We start from the raw sequence: 23,708 nt of genomic DNA on the forward strand, positions 1-23,708 counted from the left end.
AACTTCGTTAATATCATTACCAGGAAAAATATGTTTTAATGAAATGTGGAGAGTAAACAATAAGCATATTGTAACTAATTGAATTAATATAGCAAAATTATAGAAACAAAAAACAAATTTGCCTGAGGTTGCGATAAAACAGGTTTAACTATAACGGAGCAATACAAAAACTTTATAGAGAAGATGGAACTTGTGGTTATGGCTACATAACTGAATGAATTGGTCAACTTCTTATAGAAGTATACACACAAAAAAGCGTTAATTTTACCATACATAAATTATGCTTTGAAAATCAATGACAGAATTTAAGACATTATACCATTTAAGAAGATCATGGGTAAAAATAGTCTAGCTGAGGGGAAGAAAAATAACTTTCCATAGCAAAATCTAAAAGAAAACATGACCTTCTTCTACATGTTGGCCCATTTTCCTCTTATTGAATAATGTCTGGCTAATTTATTAAGATCTTGAATGTATAATGAATGTGTAAACTTCATAAAATATTTTTCTTTTATGTCTTTGGGACCTGGACGTTCTTTAACAGGGTTAAAGAAATCAATAAGGGGAAAATGTACATGACTGTCAATAACATAAAAATAATTACTCGATAACTTAGAAAAACCATTGATGTTCACTAAAAAGTCTTTATTCTAAACATTGTAATCTTTTAGCATATTGAACACTTAGGAAAAAATAAAAAAAGTACAATCAATGGAAATCGTTAGTATAGAGAGTTATAATGGAAAGTATTTTATTTTATTTATTTATTTATTTATTTTTAATTTGACAGACAGAGATCACAAGTAGGCAGAGAGGCAGGCAGAGGGAGGAGGAAGCAGGCTTCCCGCTGAGCAGAGAGCCCGATGCGGGGCTCGAACCCAGATCTCCGGGATCATGACCTGAGCTGAAGGCAGAGGCTTTAACCCACTGAGCCACTCAGGCACCCCTGGAAAGTCTTTTAAAAGTAGAAAATTCAATTCATTGACTGACAACAACAAAAAATGCTTGTTGGAGAAGTGGGTAACTATGATCCAAAGGATATGAGCTTTTAAAAGAAGCACTCAAATTCTGATTAATATTGTTCATCTTCATGGCACATTTCTGGCTTCTGTAATGTTTGAATATATACTCTATATACTCTAGACGCACTGAGCTTTGCTCAGTTATTATGCGAACAGGACCTTCCTTCCGATGGCAGGCATGCTTTCCTCACCTTCTTCACCTAAGGAACCTTTATTAAGCTTTCAGGACCCAGTTCAAATAGCATGTCTTCTATAAAACTTCACTTGCCATAAAATTACTGGTACTTTTTATATTGTATAGAAGTCATCTGTTAGCAAACAATACCTCTATTATCTCTTTAGATATGCATTTTTCCCAGTAAATTGAAGCTACTAAAATTTTTTTCATTGAATTGAAATATTACTCAACTTTTTTCTGTATCAAGTTTTAATCTTCCCACAACAACTCTTTTTAAACATTTCTACTGAAATTATTGTCAGAGAATTTACCTACAAAAGAATTATAATCAATATAGTAATTAAATAGCAATAGTACCCTGGGTAGAAGCCAGGTAAAACCTGATTTGTGCAGTTAATTCATCTTGAAACTGTTGTGTATTTTTCTTTTAACAAATGATCATTGAACACCTGCTAAATATAATAAGATGCTGTGGCAGGCCAAAAGATGGTGCAATATAGAGAGAAATTAGAAACATATTTAGCTCATAAGTATTTTATGACAAAATAAAAAATAGCTTATAACACAGATGAAAACAAACTGTTTTGGAAAATCTAATGGAGAGAATACTCAGTCAAGAAAGAAGCATTTGTGCTAAATTTTATAAATGAACCTCAAAGGGTTGAGGATATCCACAGGAAAGGTCATTGGTGAGAACAAAATGAACTGTGCATGAAAGCAAAATGAAAACAGTAAAGATCCATAAGTGTATTCAGTATTATAATTTGGATAAGCAGAAATGGAGTAAAGGAATATCTTTAGCAGAAAATTAGGTAACAACAGGTTATGTAGTTTGATCTTGGGTTATATAATCAGTGAAAGGCCATTATAAGAAAGGAAACATAATAAAATGAGGAAAAAGACCCACACAGTCTCTTTACTAAGTATAAATGATGGAGAATATTGGATGGATAGGAGAAGAGTGCAAAGGTGGTTCTCCTTTCTTTTATTAGCCAAGAACAATATATTCCTAGGCACAAAAATGGAAGACAAAAATCAATATTGACTCTAATGTGAAATATTCAAGAAGATGGTGAACAAACTATCTTCTTCATTAACAATGGGGATATAGATTAGTGATATATGAAAAATCTTGATAAAACCATTCAAAATACCAATTTTCTAACTATAGACTTTTGTAATTGGAGTACAGAAATCAAAAAAGAAAATTAAAGAAACAATAGTAATAAAAATGATAATGCATTGCAACAAAAGAAAAACTTAATCCCATAGTTAAACAAATAACAAATGTTAAGTTGGAGGAAATGTCTCCATATTTATGAAAACTTATAAAAATCAATGATTAATATTAGTTTGTCTTTATAAGCATATCCATTGAAATTTAAAATTCACAATTCATTTTTAATGCCAATTTTACTGTTTCTAAGGCATTCCGTTTTAAAGCAAATATGAACAGTTGCTAAATAATCTTTATATGCCTCTGAGTTTTCTAGTTTTCTTAACTGTGCAATGTTGTACCATTATTAAAATAAAAACATACTTACTCAAATGAGGATTAACAGGAGCTACAAGAAAAGCAAAAAATAATGTTAGCATGGCTTGAATGTCTTTTATAAATAAAAGTCTAATCAGTGCCTCATAGTTCCTTATCAAAAATTAATGATCTTCCCCACTGCGACCATGAAGAATTATGTCTGCAATCCATTTTGTTCTAGAGGATTGAATAGAATCTACTTTGGAGCTCAGCATTAACAGTCTCAAAGTACCTAAAAGATCAATGCTAAATAGCATGTGGGATTTGTTCATTTTCCAAGGAACAGAGTTGCGGATCTTTTATATCTTAACCATTGCAATAACCCCTCGAAATCAAAACTCAGGCTGACAGTAGGCCAACCTATAATCTAGATGTTTTAACAATGAAAGCAATTATCCAACAGAGATTAAACTTTAGATTTTTTGGCTGTTATCTATTTCTGGTGAAAATAACATGATGTATATGAAAACAAAGCACTCCTTGTATCATGTTATTACATGCACCCTAAAACAAATAACTACACCAATGCTGCTTTGTTTGATTACACATACACACACACACACACACACACACACACACAGAGTTTTCAAATAACAAGCAATACAGTTGTGTTTTTCTGCCGTAGAAAACATATTTATCTCAAAAAACTGTGTTTACAAGTGACAACTGACTTCTACATGAAGAGGAATGAATACTTTACATTTTACTGAAACAACAACAAAAATATATCTAATCTAACAGACAAAATGGTATCTGTGTATAATGATTACTTATTTGTCACTTTGAAAGAAAATTTCATTCTGGACGAAGTAAAGATCGTTATGGTTTCCCAGCATTAGAATAGGCAGTTAATCTAACTTGCAGAAGTTTGTCTGCTCTGTTGTTAATTCCTAGTGCTTTCCATTAACCACTTTTGTTAAACTTGGACTTAACAAATGAAGTATGATAGTAAAAAATGCATGCACTGCACAAAGGATGTTCATAGTAATTGTTACATTAGTACACTGAATTAACTTTAACAAAGTGAGTTAGTTTCTCAATCAAATATTTTTACTATTTCTTACAGAAGATAGACAATTCCTATTACTTTGTTTTCCGATAATATATCATATATTATCCATATATTATCTTACAAGAAGTATCCATATATTATCTTACAAGAAGTAAGCATCTTTGAATTCTAATTTGTTTCTAAAAAAATATGTCACACCTACAGTTAACCTCTATTGCTTCTTGGCCTTTATGGCTAAGATCAAGTGTACAGTTAATCTCTGACCACACTGAGTTTTAATTGAGTCTTCTGCTACAATACTACTACTCATTAGATTCAGTGTAAGTAGTGGAAACTTCCTTTCTAAGTTCTGAGTATTTCAGTGAGCCCAGTTTTTTTCTTTTTAAAATTGAACTTTTGTGTGTAATTTTTCATAAACATCTAGATACCATTTAAGTAAACCTTACCCAAATCTTTATTATATAGTTTAATTAAATTTTAATTTTATTAAAATTTAATAAATAAATAAAATTTTTATTAAAATTTAATTTTAGTTAAACTGTTTAAGATTTTTAAAAAGTATGCCTAAGAATGTAAAGATAATTAAAGCTGAAACTACCATAATATCTATTTTCCAGATCTATTTTCATTTTACTCTGCTGCCTCAAAGTTTTGAGTAAAACTACTGAGCTTATAAATTTTTTTTTCTCTATTTCTCTTTGAGGAAAGTCATATAATTTCTAAACATAGGAAAGCAACATGGATCCTCTGCCAAGAAAGGGTCAGCCAGCCCTAGTTCTATTCAGAGTCTGTCATTTCATAGGTGTTTAATTCTGCAGGACACTGAAAACTTTCAGGTCCTAATATCTTCTTTTTTTTTTTTAAAGGAATGGATATTCACTGTTTCTAATCCCCTTCATATTGAGTTGTCTACATTTTTATAACTTAGGGGCAGGGAGCATGAAACTTAGATAAGAGGACATAATAATTAATATTTTATAAAACATAAAACTACAACTTTGGAAGAAATATATTGAGATGCTATCTAATTGTGTGCCCAATGGAATCATAGGGGTAATTACAGAATAACAGTTGTTGCTGTCATTAAATTTTATTCATTGCTATTAAATCCTAACCTTTATATCATTTAAAAAAAGGTTTATTTTTAAGGAACCACGTTCAAGAAAAGGTGTGCAGTGATTCTAATACTTTTACAAGTGAGTATTTTTAAAGGACCATATTCAAGAAAAAGATGGTTATTCTCATACTTTTACATCCATGATCTGGTATCAATATTCTAGTCTACATTGTATATCATATTTTTTAAAGAAAATTGAATATATCTAGATAATGAGAAGAGAGTGAAAATAAGTGATTTCATATGAAAAACAACTCTAGTGAATTTTATTAATTTCACTATATTTTTTACTTTTGATAGTATTCAGTTTCCCTCTCAAGTAGGAAACACATGTTTAATGCTAAACTGAATGAAGAAGTCCAAGGAGGTGCAAGATGGTGGAGGAGTAGGAGACCCTGCTTCAAAGGGTCCCCTGAATTGAGCTAAATAACTACCAGAACACTCTGAACATCCATGAAATCAACCTGAGATGTAAGATTATACACTTATGGATTTCTGCAGGGGCAGAAGATGCACTTTGCCTGGATCATGGTTGATATATTCAGCTATACATCCCCTCAGCCACCTCTCACCAAAATGACTAGGAGGAGGAACACCCAAAAGAGGAAAAATTCAGAGACTATGACCTCTGCCACAGCACTAATGGATATGGACATAAACAATATGTCAGAAATAGAATTCAGGGTAACAATTATCCAGGCAATGGTTAGGTTGGAGAAGACCATTAGTGGCAACATAGAATCTCTAAGCATAGAATTGAGAGCTGATCTGGCAGAACTTAAAAATGCTATCAGTGAGATCCAATCTAATCTAAATATTCTAACATCCAGGGTAAATGAGGCAGAAGATCGAATTAGTGATCTAGAAGACAAACTGATAGAAAAGAAGGATCAGTAGGAGGTTTGGAACAAAGAGCTCAGAAGCCGTGAACACAGAATTAGGGAAATAAATGACAGTACGAAGGGTTCTACTGTCAGAATTATTGGGATCCCTGAGGGGGTGGAGGGAGAAAAAAAGAACTAGAAGATATAGCTGAACAAATCTAGATGAAAATCTCCCTAATTTGGGGAATGGATCAAATGTTCATGTTTTAGAGGCAGAGAGAACACCCCCCAAGATCAACAAGGGTAGAAAGATCTCCAGGCACATTATTGTGAAATTTGGGAGTCTTAAATTCAGAGATGTCTTAAGGGTAGCTAGGGGGAAGATATTCATATGTACAGAGGGAGGACCATCAGAATAATGTCAGACCTGTCCACAGAAATATGGCAAGGCAGAATGGGCTGGCAAGACATATTCAGGGCACTAAATGATAAGAACATGCAGCCAAGAATACTTTATCCAGCAAGGCTGACATTCAGAGTGGATGGAGAGATAAAGAGCTTCCAAGACTGGCAAGGTTTAAAAGATTATGTGACCACCAAATTGGCACTACAAGAACTATTAAAGGGGGTTCTATAAAAGAAGAAAGAACCTAAGAGTGACATAGAACAGAAATTCACAGAGAGAATCTATAGAAACAAGGACTTTACAGGAAACATGAGGTCAATAAAAACTTATCTTTCAATAATCACTCTCAACATGAATGGCTTAAATGCTCTCATAAAATGGCAAAGGGTTGCAGACTGTATAAAATGACAGGACCCGTCCATATGCTGTCTATAAGAGACACATTTTGAACCTGAAGATACATCTAGAATAAAAGTGAAGGGATGAAGAACCATCTTTCATGCCAAAGGGCCTCAAAAGAAAGCTGGGATAGCGATTCTCATATCAGGTAACCTTGATTTTAAGCTAAAGACTGTAGTCAGAGATACAGAAGGACACTATATCATTCTTAAAGGGTCTATCCACCAAGAAGATCTAACAATTGTAAATATCTATGTCCCCAACATGGGAGCAGCCAACTGCCCAACTGCATAAGTCAACTGTTAATCAAAATAAATCATATTGATAAGAATATACTAATTGTAGGGGATCTTAACATGCCACTCCCAGCAACAGACAGATCATCTAAGCAGAAAATTAACAAAGAAACAAGAGGTTTGAATGACACATAGGACCAGATGGACCTCATAGGTATGTACAGAACATTCCACCCTAAAACAACAGAATAGTCATTCTTCTCGATGACATATGGGTCGCAAATCAGGTCTCAGCCAATACCAAAAGACTGGGATTATTCCCTGCATATTCTCAGACTTCAAGGCTTTGAAACTGGAACTCAAACACAAGAAAAAGTTTGGAAGGAATTCAAACACTTGGAAGCTAAAGACCATCTTGCTCAAGAATGTTTGGATCAACCAGGAAATCAAAGAAGAATTTAAACAATTCATGGAAACCAATGAGAATGAAGACACATTGGTCCAAAACCTATGCAATATGGCAAAGGTGGTCCTAAGGGGAAAATACATAGCAATCCAAGCCCCACTCAAAAAAACTGGAAAATCCTGAATACACCAACTCTCTTTACACCTTAAAGAACTGGAAAATTAACAAATTAAGCCAACCCCATGCACAAGAAGGGAAATAATTAAAATCAGAGCAGAGATCAATGAGTTAGAAACCAGAGATACCATAGAACACATCGATGAAACTAGAAGCTGGTTCTTTGAAAGAATTAATAAGATTGAAAAACCACTGGCCAAGAAAATCCAAAAGAAAAGAGAGAGGACCCAAATTAATAAAATTATGAATGAAAGGGGACAGATCACAACTAACACCAAGGAAACAGAAACAATCATCGGAAATTTTTATCAACAGTTATATGCCAATAAGTTAAGCAACATAGAAGAAATGGATGCATTTCTGGAAATCTATAAACTTCAAGACTGAAAAAGGAAGAAATTGACAACCTGAATAGACCAATATCTAGTAACAAGACTGAAGCCGTGATCAAAAACCTCCCCAAAAAACAAGAGTCCAGGACCTGATGGATTCCCTGGAGAATTCTACCAAACATTCAAAAAAGAATACCTATTCTCCTGAAACTGTTTCAAAAAATAGAAACAAAAGGACAACTTCCAGATTCTTTCTATGAAGCCAGCATTACCTTGATCCCCAAACCAGGCAAAGACCCCATCAAAAAGGAGATGCAAGGGTGGTTCAACATTTGCAAACCAATCAATAGGACTGAATAAATCAATAAGAGAAGAGAGAAGAGCCACATGGTCATCTCAACTGATACAGAAAAAAGCATTTGACAAGATACAGCATCCATTCCTGATTAAAAAGTATAGGGATAGACGGAACATTCCTTGACTTCAAAAAATCCATCTGAAAAACCCCCAGTGAATATCATCCTCAATGGGGAAAAGCCGAGAGCCTTCCCTTTGAGATCAGGAACATGGCAAGGATGCCCACTCTTGCCTCTGTTGTTCAACATAGTACTAGAAGTCCTAGCAACAGCAATCAGACAACAAAAAGAAATAAAAGGTATTCAAATTGGCAATGAAGAAGTCAAACTCTCTCTCTTTGCAGATGACATGATACTTTATATGGAAAACCCAAAAGACTTCACCTCCAAACTACTAGAACTCATAGAGCAATTCAGTAATGTGGCAGGATACAAATCAATGCACAGAAATCAGTTGCTTTCTTATACACTAACAATGAAACTGTAGAAAGGGAAATTAGAGAATCAATTCCATTTACTATAGCACCAAGAACCATAATATAACTTGGAATAAACCTGACCAAGGAGGAAAAGGATCTGTACTCGAGGAGCTACAGAACACTCATGAAAGAAATTGAAAAAGACACAGAAAGATGGAAAAACATTCCATGCTCATGGATCAGAAGAATAAACATTGTTAAAATGTCTATACTGCCTAGAGCAATCTATACTTTCAATGCTATCCCAATCAAAATTCCACAGACATTTTTCAAAGTGCTGGATCAAACAATCCCAAAATTTGTTTGGAACCAGAAAAGACCCTGAATCGCTAAGGAAATGTTGAAAAAGAAAAACAAAGCTGGGGGCATCACGTTGCCTGATTTCAAGCTTTACTACAAAGGTGTGATCACCAAGACAGCATAGTACTGGCATAAAAACAGACACATAGACCAGTGGAACAGAGTAGAGAGACCAGATATGGACCCTCAACTCTATGGTCAACTAATCTTCAACAAAGCAGGAAAAAATATCCAGTGGAAAAAAGTCAGTCTCTTTAATAAATGGTGCTGGGAAAATTGGACAGCTATGTATAGAAGAATGAAACTTGATCATTCTCTTACACCGTACACAAAGATAAACTCAAAATGGTGAAAGACCTTAATGTGAGACAGGAACCCATCAAAATCCTAGAGGAGAGCATAGGCAGTAACCTCTTCGACATCAGTCACAGCAACTACTTTCAAGACATGTCTTCAAAGGCAAAGGAAACAAAAGCGACGAAGAACTTTTGGGACTTCATCAAGATCAAAAGCTTCTGCACAGCAAAGAAAACAGTCAACAAAACAAAGACGCAGCCCTTGGAATGGGAGAAGATATTCGCAAATGACACTACAGACAAAGGACTGTTACCCAAGATCTATAAAGAACTCCTCAAACTCAACACCCCCAAAACAGATAATCATTCAAAAAGTGGGCAGAAGATATGAACAGACACTTCTCCAAGGAAGACATACAAATAGCTAACAGAACCATGAAAAAATGATCATCATCATTAGCCATCAGGGAAATTCAAATCAAAACCACACTGAGATACACCTTACACCAGATAGAATGGCAAAGATTAACAAGACAGTAAACGACAAGTGTTGGAGAGGTTGTGGAGAAAGGGGAATCCTCTTACACTGTTGGTGGGAAAGCAAGTTGGTGCAGCCACTTTGGAAAACAGTGTGAAGATTCCTAAAGAAATTAAAAATAGAGCTACACTCTGACCCTGCAATTGCACTACTGGATATTTACCCCAAAGATACAGATGTAGTGAAAAGAAGGGCCATATGTTCACAGCAGCAATGTCCACAATCGCCAAACTGTGGAAAGAGCCAAGATACCCTTAAACAGACAAAGGATAAAGAATATGTGGTCCATATATACAATGGAATATTACTCAGCCATCAGAAAGGATGAATACCCAACTTTGGTATCAACATGGGTGGGACTGGAGGAGATTATGCTGAGTGAAATAAGCCAAGCAGAGAAAATAAATTACCATATGGTTTTACTTAACTTATAGAACATAAGAAATAACATGGAGGACACTAGGAGAAGGAAAGGAAAAGTGAATTGGGGGAAGTCAGAGAGGAAGTCAAACCATGAAAGACTGTGGACTCTGAGAAACAAATTGAGGGTTTTGGAGGGGAGGGGGATGGAGGGTTGGGTGAGTCTGGTGGTGGGTATTAAGGAGGGTACTTATTGCATGGAACACTGGGTGTGATACATAAACAATGAATTTTGGAACACTGAAAAAAAATAAATAAATAAATAACTGAATGGAGAACTCCAACCGCAAAAAAACACATTCTATCATTTTTTAAAATCAAGCCCCAGTGATCAATGATAAAGAGAGTAATAATTCACTAAAGTAATGAAATAAATATGGAATATTTTGCCAATGATTCATTCAAGCCTGAAAAATATACTGACAATTCTAGAGATAGTCATGAATATCATAAATTTCAACTGAAATAATTCTTATAAATTTCAATTGATAAAATATTAATCTGTTTCACTAACACACACACTAACATACTCACATACATTTAGGTGTTTTTAACATTAGCAATCTAAAAGAAAAAATGACTAAAAAAAATAAACTAGAATGTACTTCAACAAGCTGCAATATATCTATACAATGGGATATTAAAGAATAAAAAGAAATGCACTATCAAGACATGGGAAAAATCTTAAAGGCATATTGTTAAATTAAATAAGTTAGTTTGAAAAACCTATTTGCTCCATTATTTGAACTATACAATATTCTAGAAAAAGCAAAACAACAGACAATTAAAAGATGAGTGGTTGTCAAGTTTGGAGGGGACATGGTTGGATGAGTAAGTAAGGGGTTCTTTAGGGCAGTGAAACTATTCTGTATGACACTGTAATGGTGAATAAATAATATCAACTTACCACAATTCATATAATTGTACAACATAATAATAAACAATGTAAACTACTTGCTTTAATAACAATATGTCAGCATTCTTTATCTTCTAGTAGTTTAATAGTTTCATGTTTCACATGTAGATCTGTGATCCATTTTCAGTTAAATGTCATGAAAAGTATAAAGTTTGTATTTAGATTCAATATTTTGCATTGCATTTTTCTAAAGAAAGATGTTAATAATATGGGAAACGGGGGAAAGGAAATGCATAGAAGCTCTACTTCCTGCTTGATGTTTTGTAAATCTAAAAATGCTTTAAAAATCAACTCTATTAATTAAAAAACAAGTTTTGATAATATTTGCTTTTTTTTTAAGATTTTATTTATTTTTTTGGCAGAGAGAGAGAGAGATCACAAGTAGGCAGAGAGGCAGGCAGAGAGAGAGGGGGAAACAGGCTCCCTGCTGAGCAGAGAGCCCAATGCGGGGCTTGATCCCAGGACCCTAAGATCATGACCTGAGCTGAAGGCAGAGGCTTAACCCAGTGAGCCACCCAGGTGCTCCCATTTGCTAACTTCTTAATGATGTAAATTTTAAAGACATTAAGAATTTGAAAAAAATGCAGAATTATTGTATCATAGCATGGGATAAAGGATCAAGGGACATTGTTGACATTATCACATTGATTCAATGTTAACTAAAACATCATTCTATATTTCTATATTTATATCAAATATAATTTATAATGATTAAGTTTTCTGGGTTTGTTTGCTTGTTTGCTGGGTGTTTTGTTTTGTTTTGTTTTTTTGTCACTTGGCTGATGACCCAGAAAATCAATATTCCAAATGTTAGTTTTTTCTAACTTTAATAGATAACTGCAATGTACATATTCCAGACAGTTTAATATGCAAATAAATACTTTTAAATAAAAGATTACTTACCACTATATTTAATGACACGAATTGTTGAATCTCCTTCACCAAATTTGGTGAGAGGAGTTAGCCGGACTTCATAAGCCTCTGGTTTAATTAGCTCTGTCAAGTTATATGTAATTAGTTCTCCTTTTTGAATATTTCCATTTATTTTAATCTCCTGTTCCCACCAACGTTGCTGTCCAGCCTGAAATCAAAAGAATTATGTAGTAATATTCCCAATATTTTCTTCAGAGATACTTACTGTATTCTAACAAAATGGGCAAAAAAGCATTCTGAAATTTTATTAAATAAGTACATTACATTATGTGGATATATTTTATTAAAGTTCAAGTTTCTATAATAAGCAACAAATTCTGTAGATGTTTCCATGCAGATGTTTGCAGATAACTACCAAATTATCACAGAGTAGTTTGGCTGATTAAATAGATTTAATATGCTATTTTATTAAGAGTCAGAGGATAAAACAATAGTTTTTTTTTTTTTTAAAGATTTTATTTATTTATTTGACAGAGATCACAAGTAGGCAGAGAGGCAGGCAGAGAGAGGGAGAGGGGAGCAGGCTCTCTGCTGAGCAGAGAGTCCGATGCGGGGCTCGATCCCAGGACCCTGAGATCATGACCTGAGCCGAAGGCAGCGGCTTAACCCACTGAGCCACCCAGGCGCCCCAAAACAATAGTTTTGACTACAGTCTCAAACTGAAGATTTGAAGAGATACATGTTTTAACTACTTTTTTATTCTTTTTTTAAGTTTTTATTTAAATTCCAGTTAGTTAACATAAAATGTAGTATTAGTTTTGGGTGTACAATACAGTGATTCAGGACTTCCATACATCACGTGGTGCTCATCATGCCAAGTGCCCTCCTTAATCCCCATTGCCTATTTAACCTATCCTCCCACCAACCTCCCCAACAGTAACAGTTTGTTCTACATAGTTAAGGGTCTGTTTCCTGGTTCACCTCTCTCTTTTTGTCCTTGCTTGTTCATTTTGACTCTTAAATTCCACATATGATGAAATCATGTGGTATTTGTCTTTCTCTGATTGACTTGTTTCACTTAGCATAATGCTCTCTAGCTCCATCCCTGTCATTACAAATGGCAAGATTTCATTCTTTTTTATGGCTGAATTAATATCCCACTGTATATATACCATATCTTCTTTATAGTCAACTGATCTTTGACAAACAAGCAAAGATAATACAGTGGCACAAAATAGTATTTTAGCAACCTGCAATGGAACACTGGGCATCCCCATGCAAAATATTGAATCTAAATCCAAACGTTATACTTTTCATGACATTTACTTGGAAATGATCACAGACTACATATAAAACATAAAACTACAAACCCAGCAGAAGATAACATAGGAGAAAAACTAGATGACTGTGGTTTGGCAATAACTTTGAAGATACAATACCAAAAGTACAATCCATGAAAGAAATAGTTGATAAGCTGGACTTCTTGGAATTAAAAATTTCTAACGAAGATAGTATCAAGAGAATTGAAGGAAAAGCACAGACTGGGAGAATATATTTGTAAAAGACACATCCAAAATATATAAAGATCTCTCAAAATTCAACAATAAGAAAATAAATAACCCAATTAAAAAATGGAACATGGATCGTAACAGAAAAGATGCTCCATATTGTATGTTATCATAGAAATACAAATTAAAACAATGAGATGCCACTGTACACCTATTAAAATAGTCAAAATCCAGAACACTGGCAACACCAAATGTTGGTGGGTTTGTGGAGCAAAAGTAACTGTCTTTCACTGCTAATGGGAATGCAAAAATGGTATAGCCAATTTGGAGGATAGTTTGGGTTTTGTTTTGTTTTTATTCACAAAACTAAACACACCTGTACCATATAATCAAGCAATTGTGTCCCTTGGTATTTACTTAAAGGGGCCGAAAACTTAGGTTGGCACAAAAATCTGCCCATGAATGGATATCTATACTAGCTTTTTCATAATGGGCAAAACTTAGAAACTACAAAGTTGTCCTTTAGTAGATGAACAGACAAATAAAAGCGCTACAACTAGACAATGGGATTTCACATGTGCCAAAGAGAAATGAGTTATTAAGACATGAAAAGACATAGAGCAAACTTAAATGCATATACTAATTGAAAGAAACCAATCTGAAAAGGCGGTATAATGTATGATTCCAACTGCATGACATTCTGAAGAAGGTAAAACTATGGAGATAATAAAAAGACAAGTGGTTGACGGGAGCAGTGGGGAGGAAGAGATATAGAAGCTGAGCACAAACAATTCTGGGGACAGTGAAACTACTCCATATGATGATATCATGGTGGATATAGGTAATTATAAAACTACATAACATACAACATCAGGAATGAACACTAATGTAAATTATGGACTTTGGTTGATAATAGTGAATCAGTGTAGGTTCACCAGTCATAACAAATGTACCACTCTGTTGGAGGATGTTGTTACTGCTAGAGGCTACCAAGTGCTGGAGTTGGGGGTATGTGGGAAATCATTGTACTTTCTGCTCAATACTACTATGAGCCTACAACTACTCTAAAAAAATGTAGTCTTCAAAAAAATCTATTGTGTCACTTCATATTTTCTTTTATTTGCATACATTTTCAGTTTTATTCATATAAGTAGTGTAAGTATAGTTGCCTTATATTTTTTATATCTGAAGTATCCTTGTTCTTGGCACCTTTCTCTGTATTTTTAAATTTTTAACATGTGTGTTGATTACGTGACTAAAAATACTATTACTGGGGGTTCTCTGTCACCTAGGACACAGTTATATTCCTTTAGAGATATACTTTTGTTTCTGACATGTTCCTAAGCACATCAAAAATATGGTTCACTTTTACTTTCATTTTAAACCCTTTGGTGTCACAAAGTGGAGATGATCCCTTGTTTTAGGCAGACCTTGGGTTTTGATTTCTGTTTGATCACCACTATCAAACTATGAGACTCCAAGTTTGTCTGGGTTGGTGGGCAGCTGAAGGCAAAAGCAACTTGGGTGGCATATTCCAATTAAAATACTTTGTGTTTCCATTTTGCCTTACATTTTTACCTGGTAATATATATACACATATATAGTATATAATTAAATGTACATACATATTTTTCATATATTTACATATTTGCTTGTTTTCTGAGGGTGAGTTAAGTCTTAATTATATAGCCTAATCTCTTATAATTCTGGATATGTAAATCTCAAATATATGCAATTACCACAGGATTGAGAAATGACAAATAAAATTATAGAATAAAACACAAAGCCCATATCCATGTTTGTGGGGTTGTTCACATAGAAGACAGAGAAAGATTTATCATCCAACTGGTTATGTATATGGAAAAAACATAGAAAAAGTCTCAGAAAGGGGCGCTTGGGTGGCTCAGTTGGTTAAGCATCTGCCTTCAGCTCAGGTCATGATCCCAGGGTCCTGGGATCGAGCCCCGCATCGGGCTTGCTCCTCAGCTGGGAGTCTTCTTCTCCCTCTCTGCCCCTTCCCCCCACCTGTGCATGCACACTCTCTCTATCTCTCTCAAATGAATGAATACCATATTTAAAAAACACACACACAAAAAGAAAAATCTCATGAAGATCAAATAAGACTTAAATTTAATAAAAAGCAAAAGTCAAATTACTTAGAAAAAATACAGAAGGATGTCACTATGACTTCAAGTAAGATAATGCTTTCTTAAACAGATTAGAAAAGCACAATTAGTAAAGGAAAATATTGATAAAATAGCCAATCTTAAATTCGACATTAATACTAAATTTAAAATTCTGGTAGAAAAAGTTCTTCTCATCAGTGCTCCACACTAAACAGCAAAAATCAAGGCAGATGTTTGAGGAAGATATTTAGAACATGTACAGCTAACTAGATCATATTAATACTCTCCTAACTCAGTAAGAAAACTAATCCAAGAAAAAAATCAGACTAATAGGAATAGGTATTTCATAGATGCAGAAACCCCAATAACTAATTAAAGAAAAGGCGCAGTCTCACCATGTACCAAGATAATGGAAATTAAAATCATAATACCATTTCCCATCAACAGATAAACAAAAACTTGTAAAATAACAATATTAAAGTTTGATGTAGATAGAGAACAATGGGAATTTTTATACATGTCAAGAACAGGGAGGGTGAGAGGGATGGGAGAATGGGTAAGGCTTGACTCCACTTAACAAGCTAAGGAGTTAGCTTACAACAGTGTTACAGAGACTAGCAGAAGACTAGAGACAGCTAGGTCAAAGAAATGGACTCAGGGCACAGTATACAGCAGAATCTTGACATTCACATTGGTTTCCCCTTGTCTCCTACGTCCTGCATGAGGGACACACAAGGGCCCACATGGATTTTGTACGTGCCTTGTGTTTGTAACAGAGCTGAGGGATGCTGAGCTTAAAAAAAGCTTAGTATTGGGGCGCCTGGGTGGCTCAGAGGGTTAAAGTCTCTGCCTTTGGCTCGGGTCGTGACCTCGGGGTCCTGGGATCGAGCTCTGCTCGGGTTCTCTGCTCCGTGGGGAGCCTGCTTCCCCCTCTCTCTCTGCCTGCCTCTCTGCCTACTTGTGATCTCTGTCTGTCAAATAAATAAATAAAATCTTTAAGGAAAAAAAAAAAAGGCTTAGTGTCTCTCTCTCTCTCTTTTTCCCCCTTTGCTCATTCGTTTTGTTTCTGAAATTCCACCTATGAGAGGTATGAGAGATAGAGGGTATTTGTGCTTCTCTGACTGACTTATTTTGCTTAGCATAATACTCTTCAGCTTTAAACCAAGAAACTGACTCCAAACACTAGAGAACAAACTGTTGGTTACCAGAAGGGACAGGGGAGGAGTATGTGTGTGGGGGCGGGGAGGGGGAGATGGGTTAACAAAGTGATAAGGATTAAGGAGGCACTTGTGATGAGCACTGGGGTTGTATGAAAGTGTGGAACCACTATGTCATATACCTGAAACTCTCATTCTACTGTGTGCAGTCAAATGCTCTACCACTGAGCTATACCCCCTACTGTGTGTTAACTAACTGGAATTTAAATAAAAACTTAAAAAAAGAAACCTTAGTATTTTATGACTGACAGTAACAAAACCTGCTCAGGCATCACCAAAGAGGGAAACATTTATTATACTGGACGTTAAACAGACTTTCCTTGCTCTAAAGGGAAACAATATCTCTGTTTTCTAAGGATGCTTGCACTACAAATGACCTTGGGAAGATAGGCTAGAATAAAAAGACAGGGCTTCTGTATACATGATATGCAAAAAAGCAAGACATTCGTGGGAAATTGTCTTCTAAAAATATAGCCTTGATGAGTATGTAAACTGAAGAGCAATTTGGCAATAAAAACAATATTACAATGAGAACAGATAAACTCTTGCATTTGTACACACGCAAACAGAAATATTCATGGCATAGAAAGTACAGAAAATGATCTAAACCTCAATAAGAGATAAAATAATAAAATGTAATACAAAATAGAGCATGAAAAATGAACCTAAACTATATGTATCATCATGGACGAATTTCACAAAAGTGATATTGAGCTAAACTTACTTTTGAAACAGGCATATTATAAAAATTAAATTCAAAGTATGTATTTTGAAGAGGGATGCATAGATATGCATTGGATATAAAGAAATGCAAAACTTAGTAAATACTAAGTTCAAAATACCGGTCAGGTGGGTTAAGAGAGCACCAAAAGAAGATGCAATTGTGAGGGGTAAACAAAGGACTTCACTCTATTTAGAGTTGAGGCTTAACCCACTGAGCCACCCAGGTACTCCAGGCAATTTGCTTTTTATTTTTACATTTTTTTCGAGAGGGAGAGAAGGATGTGAAGGGGCAGAGGGAGAGGGAAAGAGAGAATCTTAAGCAGGTTCCACTCCCAGCATGGAGCCCCATGCTCCTGAGCCAAAATCAAGAGTCAGACACTTAACCTACTGAGCCACCCACGTTTCCCTACCAGACCATTGAGATGCGGATGGTCCTTGAGCTACATTTGGTGAGGCGCAGCTCAGTCTCGCTAGACCACCTCACTGATACTAGTAGCTTCTTCTAACACCTCTACATTGATGACTGTCTAACTTGCAACTTTAAGTTAAAAACATAATAAAAACAAAACAAAACAAAACAAAACAAAAACCCCACTATATCTGGTAGTCTTTATATGTACCAAGCACTATGTTAACTGTATTATACTTACTATATTTAATCTAGCACAACCCCTAGTAAGTAGGAACTAATACTAGCCTTGTTTTACAGAAAGGAAACTGAGGCAGAGAGAAGTTAGCATAACTCTTTTAAGGTTATGTAGCCAAAGAGTAGCAACTACAAAATTTGTTTACACACAAAATGACTCTTTCACACATCACTTTTTCCTTGCTTCCCCAGAATTTATGCTTCCCTTACTTTTTTTTTTTAACCAGAGCCTTTATTTATTTAGTTATAATATACTTATAGTATTTTTTTGCATATAGATTATAAGCCAGAAATAATTTCTTAATAATTTTTATACCTGCAGTGTCTGGTCATTAACTTGAGAAAGATGTGATCAGATTAAATTCTAGCATGTAGTGTATTTCTAACTGGCCTTCAAGGGGTGAAGCAGGAAATCCAGCTTACTTAGCAATAACCACATACAATCACTGAATTTACATGCAAGGGTAAAAATGGACAAAAAACCTAATTGCTCAGAAAGCATTTTACTCAGGCTTAGTTGGTACTAGAGACTACAAAGTTCCTATTAGGTCTGGAGGCCAAGTATTCTATAAGTTAATAGAATGTAAGTGATAATTTCTTTCACTGCTTTTAGATTTTTAGCTAAAGGCAAAGTACTATTACTTCAGAAGATAGATAAAAGTAGTTTAAACTCACAAAAATATATACAGAATAATTTGACATTTAACTATTATCTAAGAACAAGCAAGTTTAATCAAGGTGAACTTTTCTGGATGTTAATATAAGTTCAAAACCACCCAATATTTGTAGTGCATCCCCAGGGAGGATTGTAGGTATTTCTGTTGTTATAATGAGATGCTCTCCTCAAGTAATTTTAGTTGGCAGATACAATGATGTTGTTACTTACTACAAACTCTAGAGTACATAACTTCATATGTGTATTAAAAAAGCAATAACTTTGGTTCCAAGTCTTTAATTTTAAAGCTGTAATGAAAGTATATATTTCAGCAGTTGAGGAATAAGCAATTAAATATTTCATATTATATCTCAGCGAGCTGTGCAAAACGTAAAAATGTGAAATTAAATGCAGTGTTTGCACATACACAAAAGAAAATGCAACAATTCACTGTTTGGAGGTAATACCACAAAACCCTCACAGAATGTGGCACCCTAATTGTAAGCGTACCCCATACACATGTTCATATGAAAGCAATGTGTTAAAAAAATTCTTACCAAGTTTTTTTAACTTTACATTTAACTTTTACTTTTCCTAGGGGATACATTCCTTTCAAATGATTTAGGGGATGGCCTCAAAACCTAGAAATCCCCTACAGTGAAGCATTTTATTAAAAGCTGCAGTTTAATGTTTTTACCACAGAAGATAGCTAAAATGCTATCATTGAAAAGGTTTCAAAAGGAAAAAAAAAACACAAAATTTATTATTTTTTTTTTTTAGTTTTAAAAGGAATAAAATTAGCTCCTTTTAGTAGAAATCTGCAATGAATTCTGAAATGTGGCTAAGGAGGGGAAAGCTGCTGTCTCTTCCTTTTTGACATAAACCTCTTTCAGCATGATAATGAACTGAAGTGAGAGATACTATGTAAGTGAGAACCTAAAGGAGAAAAGAGAGTACATCAACTGAATATAAGACATATACACGTTTATGCCATTTATTTTGATGTAACCTGTAAAAAAGATATTGATAGGGATGCCTGGGTGACTCACTCGGTTAAGTGGTTAAGTGTCTGCCTTCAGCTCAGGTTGTGATCTCAGCTTCCTAGGACTGAGCCAGGCATCAGGGCTCCCTGCTCAGCAGGGAGTCTGCTTCTCCCTCTGCCCCTCCCCCCTTCTTGTGCCTGTGCTCTCTCTCTCAAATAAATAAATTAAAAATCTTTTAAAGAAAAGAAAGATACTGATGTACCCATTTTATCGGAAACTTCCATTCGTGTTTTACCAGCTACATTTCTAGCAAAAATAACAGCTGATGTTAAAAACCCAGGTATTACAGATGTTAAATCATATACTCTTGTGATCATTCCACAGAGTCTAAACTAGCTAAGATAATGTTTTGATGGGTTAAAATCCAGACACCTTATAGCCTCAAATAAAGGTGACCTGGGCTTTAAGATACACTATTATTTTAGTAACGCCTTAGGGGTTAAAGGGTTAATAAATACTGTGGCAGTAAATGTACCTTATTTCTTTTTTCTACTAAGAATAGTAGTATATATTTATCCTTTAATTACATGCCTTTTCTTCCTTCATTAGTACAAACTTGAGTCTTATTCTTTTCACACTCGGTACGAAACCTTCTGAATTAGAGGCACTTTTCGACACCCTTGAAATATTTGGTTTTTCAAACTTTGCTCAAGATATTAATGCCTTTGGAAGTGACAGTGCATTCTTTTAGATACACAGATGTTTAATAGTTTTTGTCTGTCATTCGTCTTTGGAAGCTAGAGTGATTTTTCTTAACTGAATCATGTTTAGTGAAAGTTAGATAGCTTTGCTTGAAAGCTAGCCTGAAGCTTTCAGCTGACTGATTTGTAAGGAGTCCTTCAACAAACTTCATCAGCATCTGCTGACTGAAGATAATGGGTTGTCTTCTGAGGTATGTGGGAAACACCTACTGCTTTTCATTGCATTTCCACCGTTACAAATGGGATCGGTCAATGCCAAGTACATAGTTTTTGTCTCTCGGTGTGTATCACGCTACAATATCAAAGGGTTTTTAGAAAGTATGTAGGGATCTGTTTATTATTTATTTATTTTTATAATGGCTCACTTAGAGAATTTATTGTGTTTCAAGAGACTTGTAACACTCACCATCCCATAATTATTGTAACATTGTAAATATTGTAAAAACCCCAGTATTAGAGTCTTTTTTTTCTTATGTTATGTTAGAGATCCGTGTTTAAATCGGTATTCTAGGAATGCTAATAATATAACTGTGGTGGCCATCAAATTGACAGAAATCTACACAGAGCAAGGTCTGTATCTGCATAGGCAATGTTGTCTGGTAAATAACTTCTTCTATTGCCTAAATGCTGGCAAGTTCATTTTAATAACTACCATATAATGGATTCCAAATATGCAACACTAGAAAAGTGGAGTAGGGAAACAGAATTGAGGAATTAGAGCAGTACTGTCTTTCAGCACAGATGGCCTTGTACTTCATTGTAATCTTATTAGGTAAAATTCGGTAACAGCCATAGTGACACTAAAATCTTCTGACTTGAAAATATATTTTCATAATTTAATATAAGTGATGCACATATTCATGTATATTTTAATTTCAGATTTATCCATAAACAAATTAACGGATGCTACTTAATAGTGATCTCAGCTAATAACTGATTAATAACATTTTAGGAAAGTGATTTAAGTAACTTGTTCACCAATATGATGAATGTTCTTATTTTGAAGAGGATGGAGAAACATGAAAAATGTCTAACATAATGTAAAGTTAAAGTAGCAGAGTGCAAAATGTAAACAATATGATTGTGGTTGTGTAAAATACATAAACCTACTGAAAGGTTATGCAAAATAAGAACAGCTGTTTTAGGCGGTGAGATTCTGTATGGTTAATAAAAAACATTCCTGGGGTATCTGGGTGGCTCAGTGGTTGGGCAACTGCCTTTCACTCAGGTCATGATCCAAGTCTCCCATTCGACTCCCTGCTCCGCGGAAAACCTGCTTTTCCCTTTCCAACTCCCCCTGCTTGTGTTCCTTTTCTCACTGTGTGTGTGTGTGTGTGTGTGTGTGTGTGTGTGTGTGTGTCAAATAAATAAATAAATAAAGTTTAAAAAAAGTTCCTTTGATATTATATTAACTGGTAATAGGACATTGAATTTTGCTTACCTCATTCCAATGACGAAAAATTCTTTTTTTTTGAAAAACTGATTCTTGATAATTCAAGTTAAACTCATATGTTTAAGATTTGCCCTTGATAAACTCAGATTTCAAACCCAATCACTTAGAATACTGAGTACTACCTGGGGAGGTAATTAAACCCACTCCCTAGTTTAAGTGCTCCTGGCATGGTAGTAGAGAGGATGCCTATTGTTTAGATTATCCTGTCTCCTACTGATCTTCTCTCAGACTTAGTCAACTTTATTTGGTCTTTCTTGTCCTCTACTAGTATATCTTGCTTATATCTTTGAAACTGCCTTGGCCTCTGGGTCAATATTTCTATTCAGCCTGTGTCTTTGGCAAATCACAGGTTCTTTGGGTCTAAGCATTATCTCTGCCCTTTCTCAGAAGTTTGGTAAATCTTGACTGCTTCTCCAGTGCCACAATGAAGCAAAGGACTAGCCAGGCCCCGGGACCTGCAAATCTGATTCAGTCTGGGCTACTGTGCTACTCCAGGGCTCACCCTGCCAGGACCCAGAGCTTCCGGGCCATTCTTTGTGGGCTACACACTGGGAGGCAAGCATAGCCTTAACTACTCACGTGGGTTATAGGTGCCTTTCTCAGGGAATGCTTAGACTTACTCTATTGCTCTTCCCTCACTTTTATAAAATACTCCTTGTGCCTGGGAATTCTGTGTAATTTGCACTGGAATTTCTTCCAGTGTTTTCATCCCTGACATAAAGGCTTTGGACTCAACACTTTTTTTTTTTTTTTAAGATTTTATTTATTTATTTATTTATTTACGTATTTTAATTTTTTTTTAAGATTTTATTTATTTATTTGACAGACAGAGATCACAGGTAGGCAGAGAGGCAGGCAGAGAGAGAGGAGGAAGCAGGCTCCCCGCCGAGAAGAGAGCCTGATATGGGGCTCCATCCCAGGACCCTGGGATCATGACCTGAGCTGAAGGCAGAGGCTTTAACCCACTGAGCCACCCAGGTGCCCCTAAAATTTTATTTATTTATTTGACAAACAGAGATCACAAGTAGGTGGAGAGGCAGGCAGAAAGAGAGAGAGAGAAAGAGAGAGAGAGAGGAGGAAGAAGACTCCCTACTTAACAGAAAGCCCGATGCGGGGGCTCAGTCCCAGGATCTGGGATCATGACCTGAGCTGAAGGCAGAGGCTTTAACCCACTGAGCCACCCAGGAACCCCATGGACTCAACACTTTTCTCTCTCAACCACCTTCTGCCTACTTCACTACCACAACTTCCATCTGATTTAAAGCTTAGGCTCTCAAGGCTACTGTTTTTACTTAGATTTTTATCTATGATTTTATCTTAGATTTTAAAATCAATTCAAAGCTCATTAGCCATTTTTAAAATTTTGTTCTAGTGGGTTTGTCTTCACGTTCTTGGAAAGTATCTTCACATTAATGGACCATATCCTCAACATCCTCTGTTGTAACGTTAAATAATAATGGAGCAATTGATTAAAAAAAGGATTACAATAATTTTAAAAATGCACTTGTTAATATTTCAAATTCCCAACTGTCCTTTAGCAATCAAAGTTTTTAACTTACATGATAAATTAATGTCAAGGAAGATTAGAAAGACATGGCATTTAGCTTTGAATGTCTTGATTCCCTACAGGTTTTCTAATATATATTCCTTACCATAATAGTTAACTCGATTACAAAACAAATTAAAGAACAATATAACTCTCAGGTAAAGAAAGCACTGAATGGGTCCACAGCTTCAGTGAAGTTTAGTCTTTTAGTTTGCTAAGTTCTTTTTTCCTTGTCTACCTAGTGAACCACTGCTCATGTAGGGATGTAA

The 23,708-nt window shown here is 35.1% G+C and overlaps 1 protein-coding gene across 1 annotated transcript in view; it reads right to left on the reverse strand.

Moving 5' to 3' along the window:
* The window catches only part of MDGA2 (MAM domain containing glycosylphosphatidylinositol anchor 2), an 857,254-nt gene that overhangs the window by 39,026 nt on the left and 794,520 nt on the right, over nucleotides 1–23,708 (reverse strand). Inside the window, exons 11-12 of the mRNA XM_080808952.1 lie at nucleotides 11,852–12,029; nucleotides 2,745–2,765 (exon numbers count right to left, since the gene is read on the reverse strand). Of these exons, the coding sequence (XP_080665078.1) occupies nucleotides 2,745–2,765; nucleotides 11,852–12,029 (199 nt within the window). The remainder of the gene's footprint in view (nucleotides 1–2,744; nucleotides 2,766–11,851; nucleotides 12,030–23,708) is intronic.

This window comes from Martes martes, assembly GCF_963455335.1.
Source record: "Martes martes genome assembly, chromosome: 7".
Taxonomy (NCBI): domain Eukaryota; kingdom Metazoa; phylum Chordata; class Mammalia; order Carnivora; family Mustelidae; genus Martes; species Martes martes.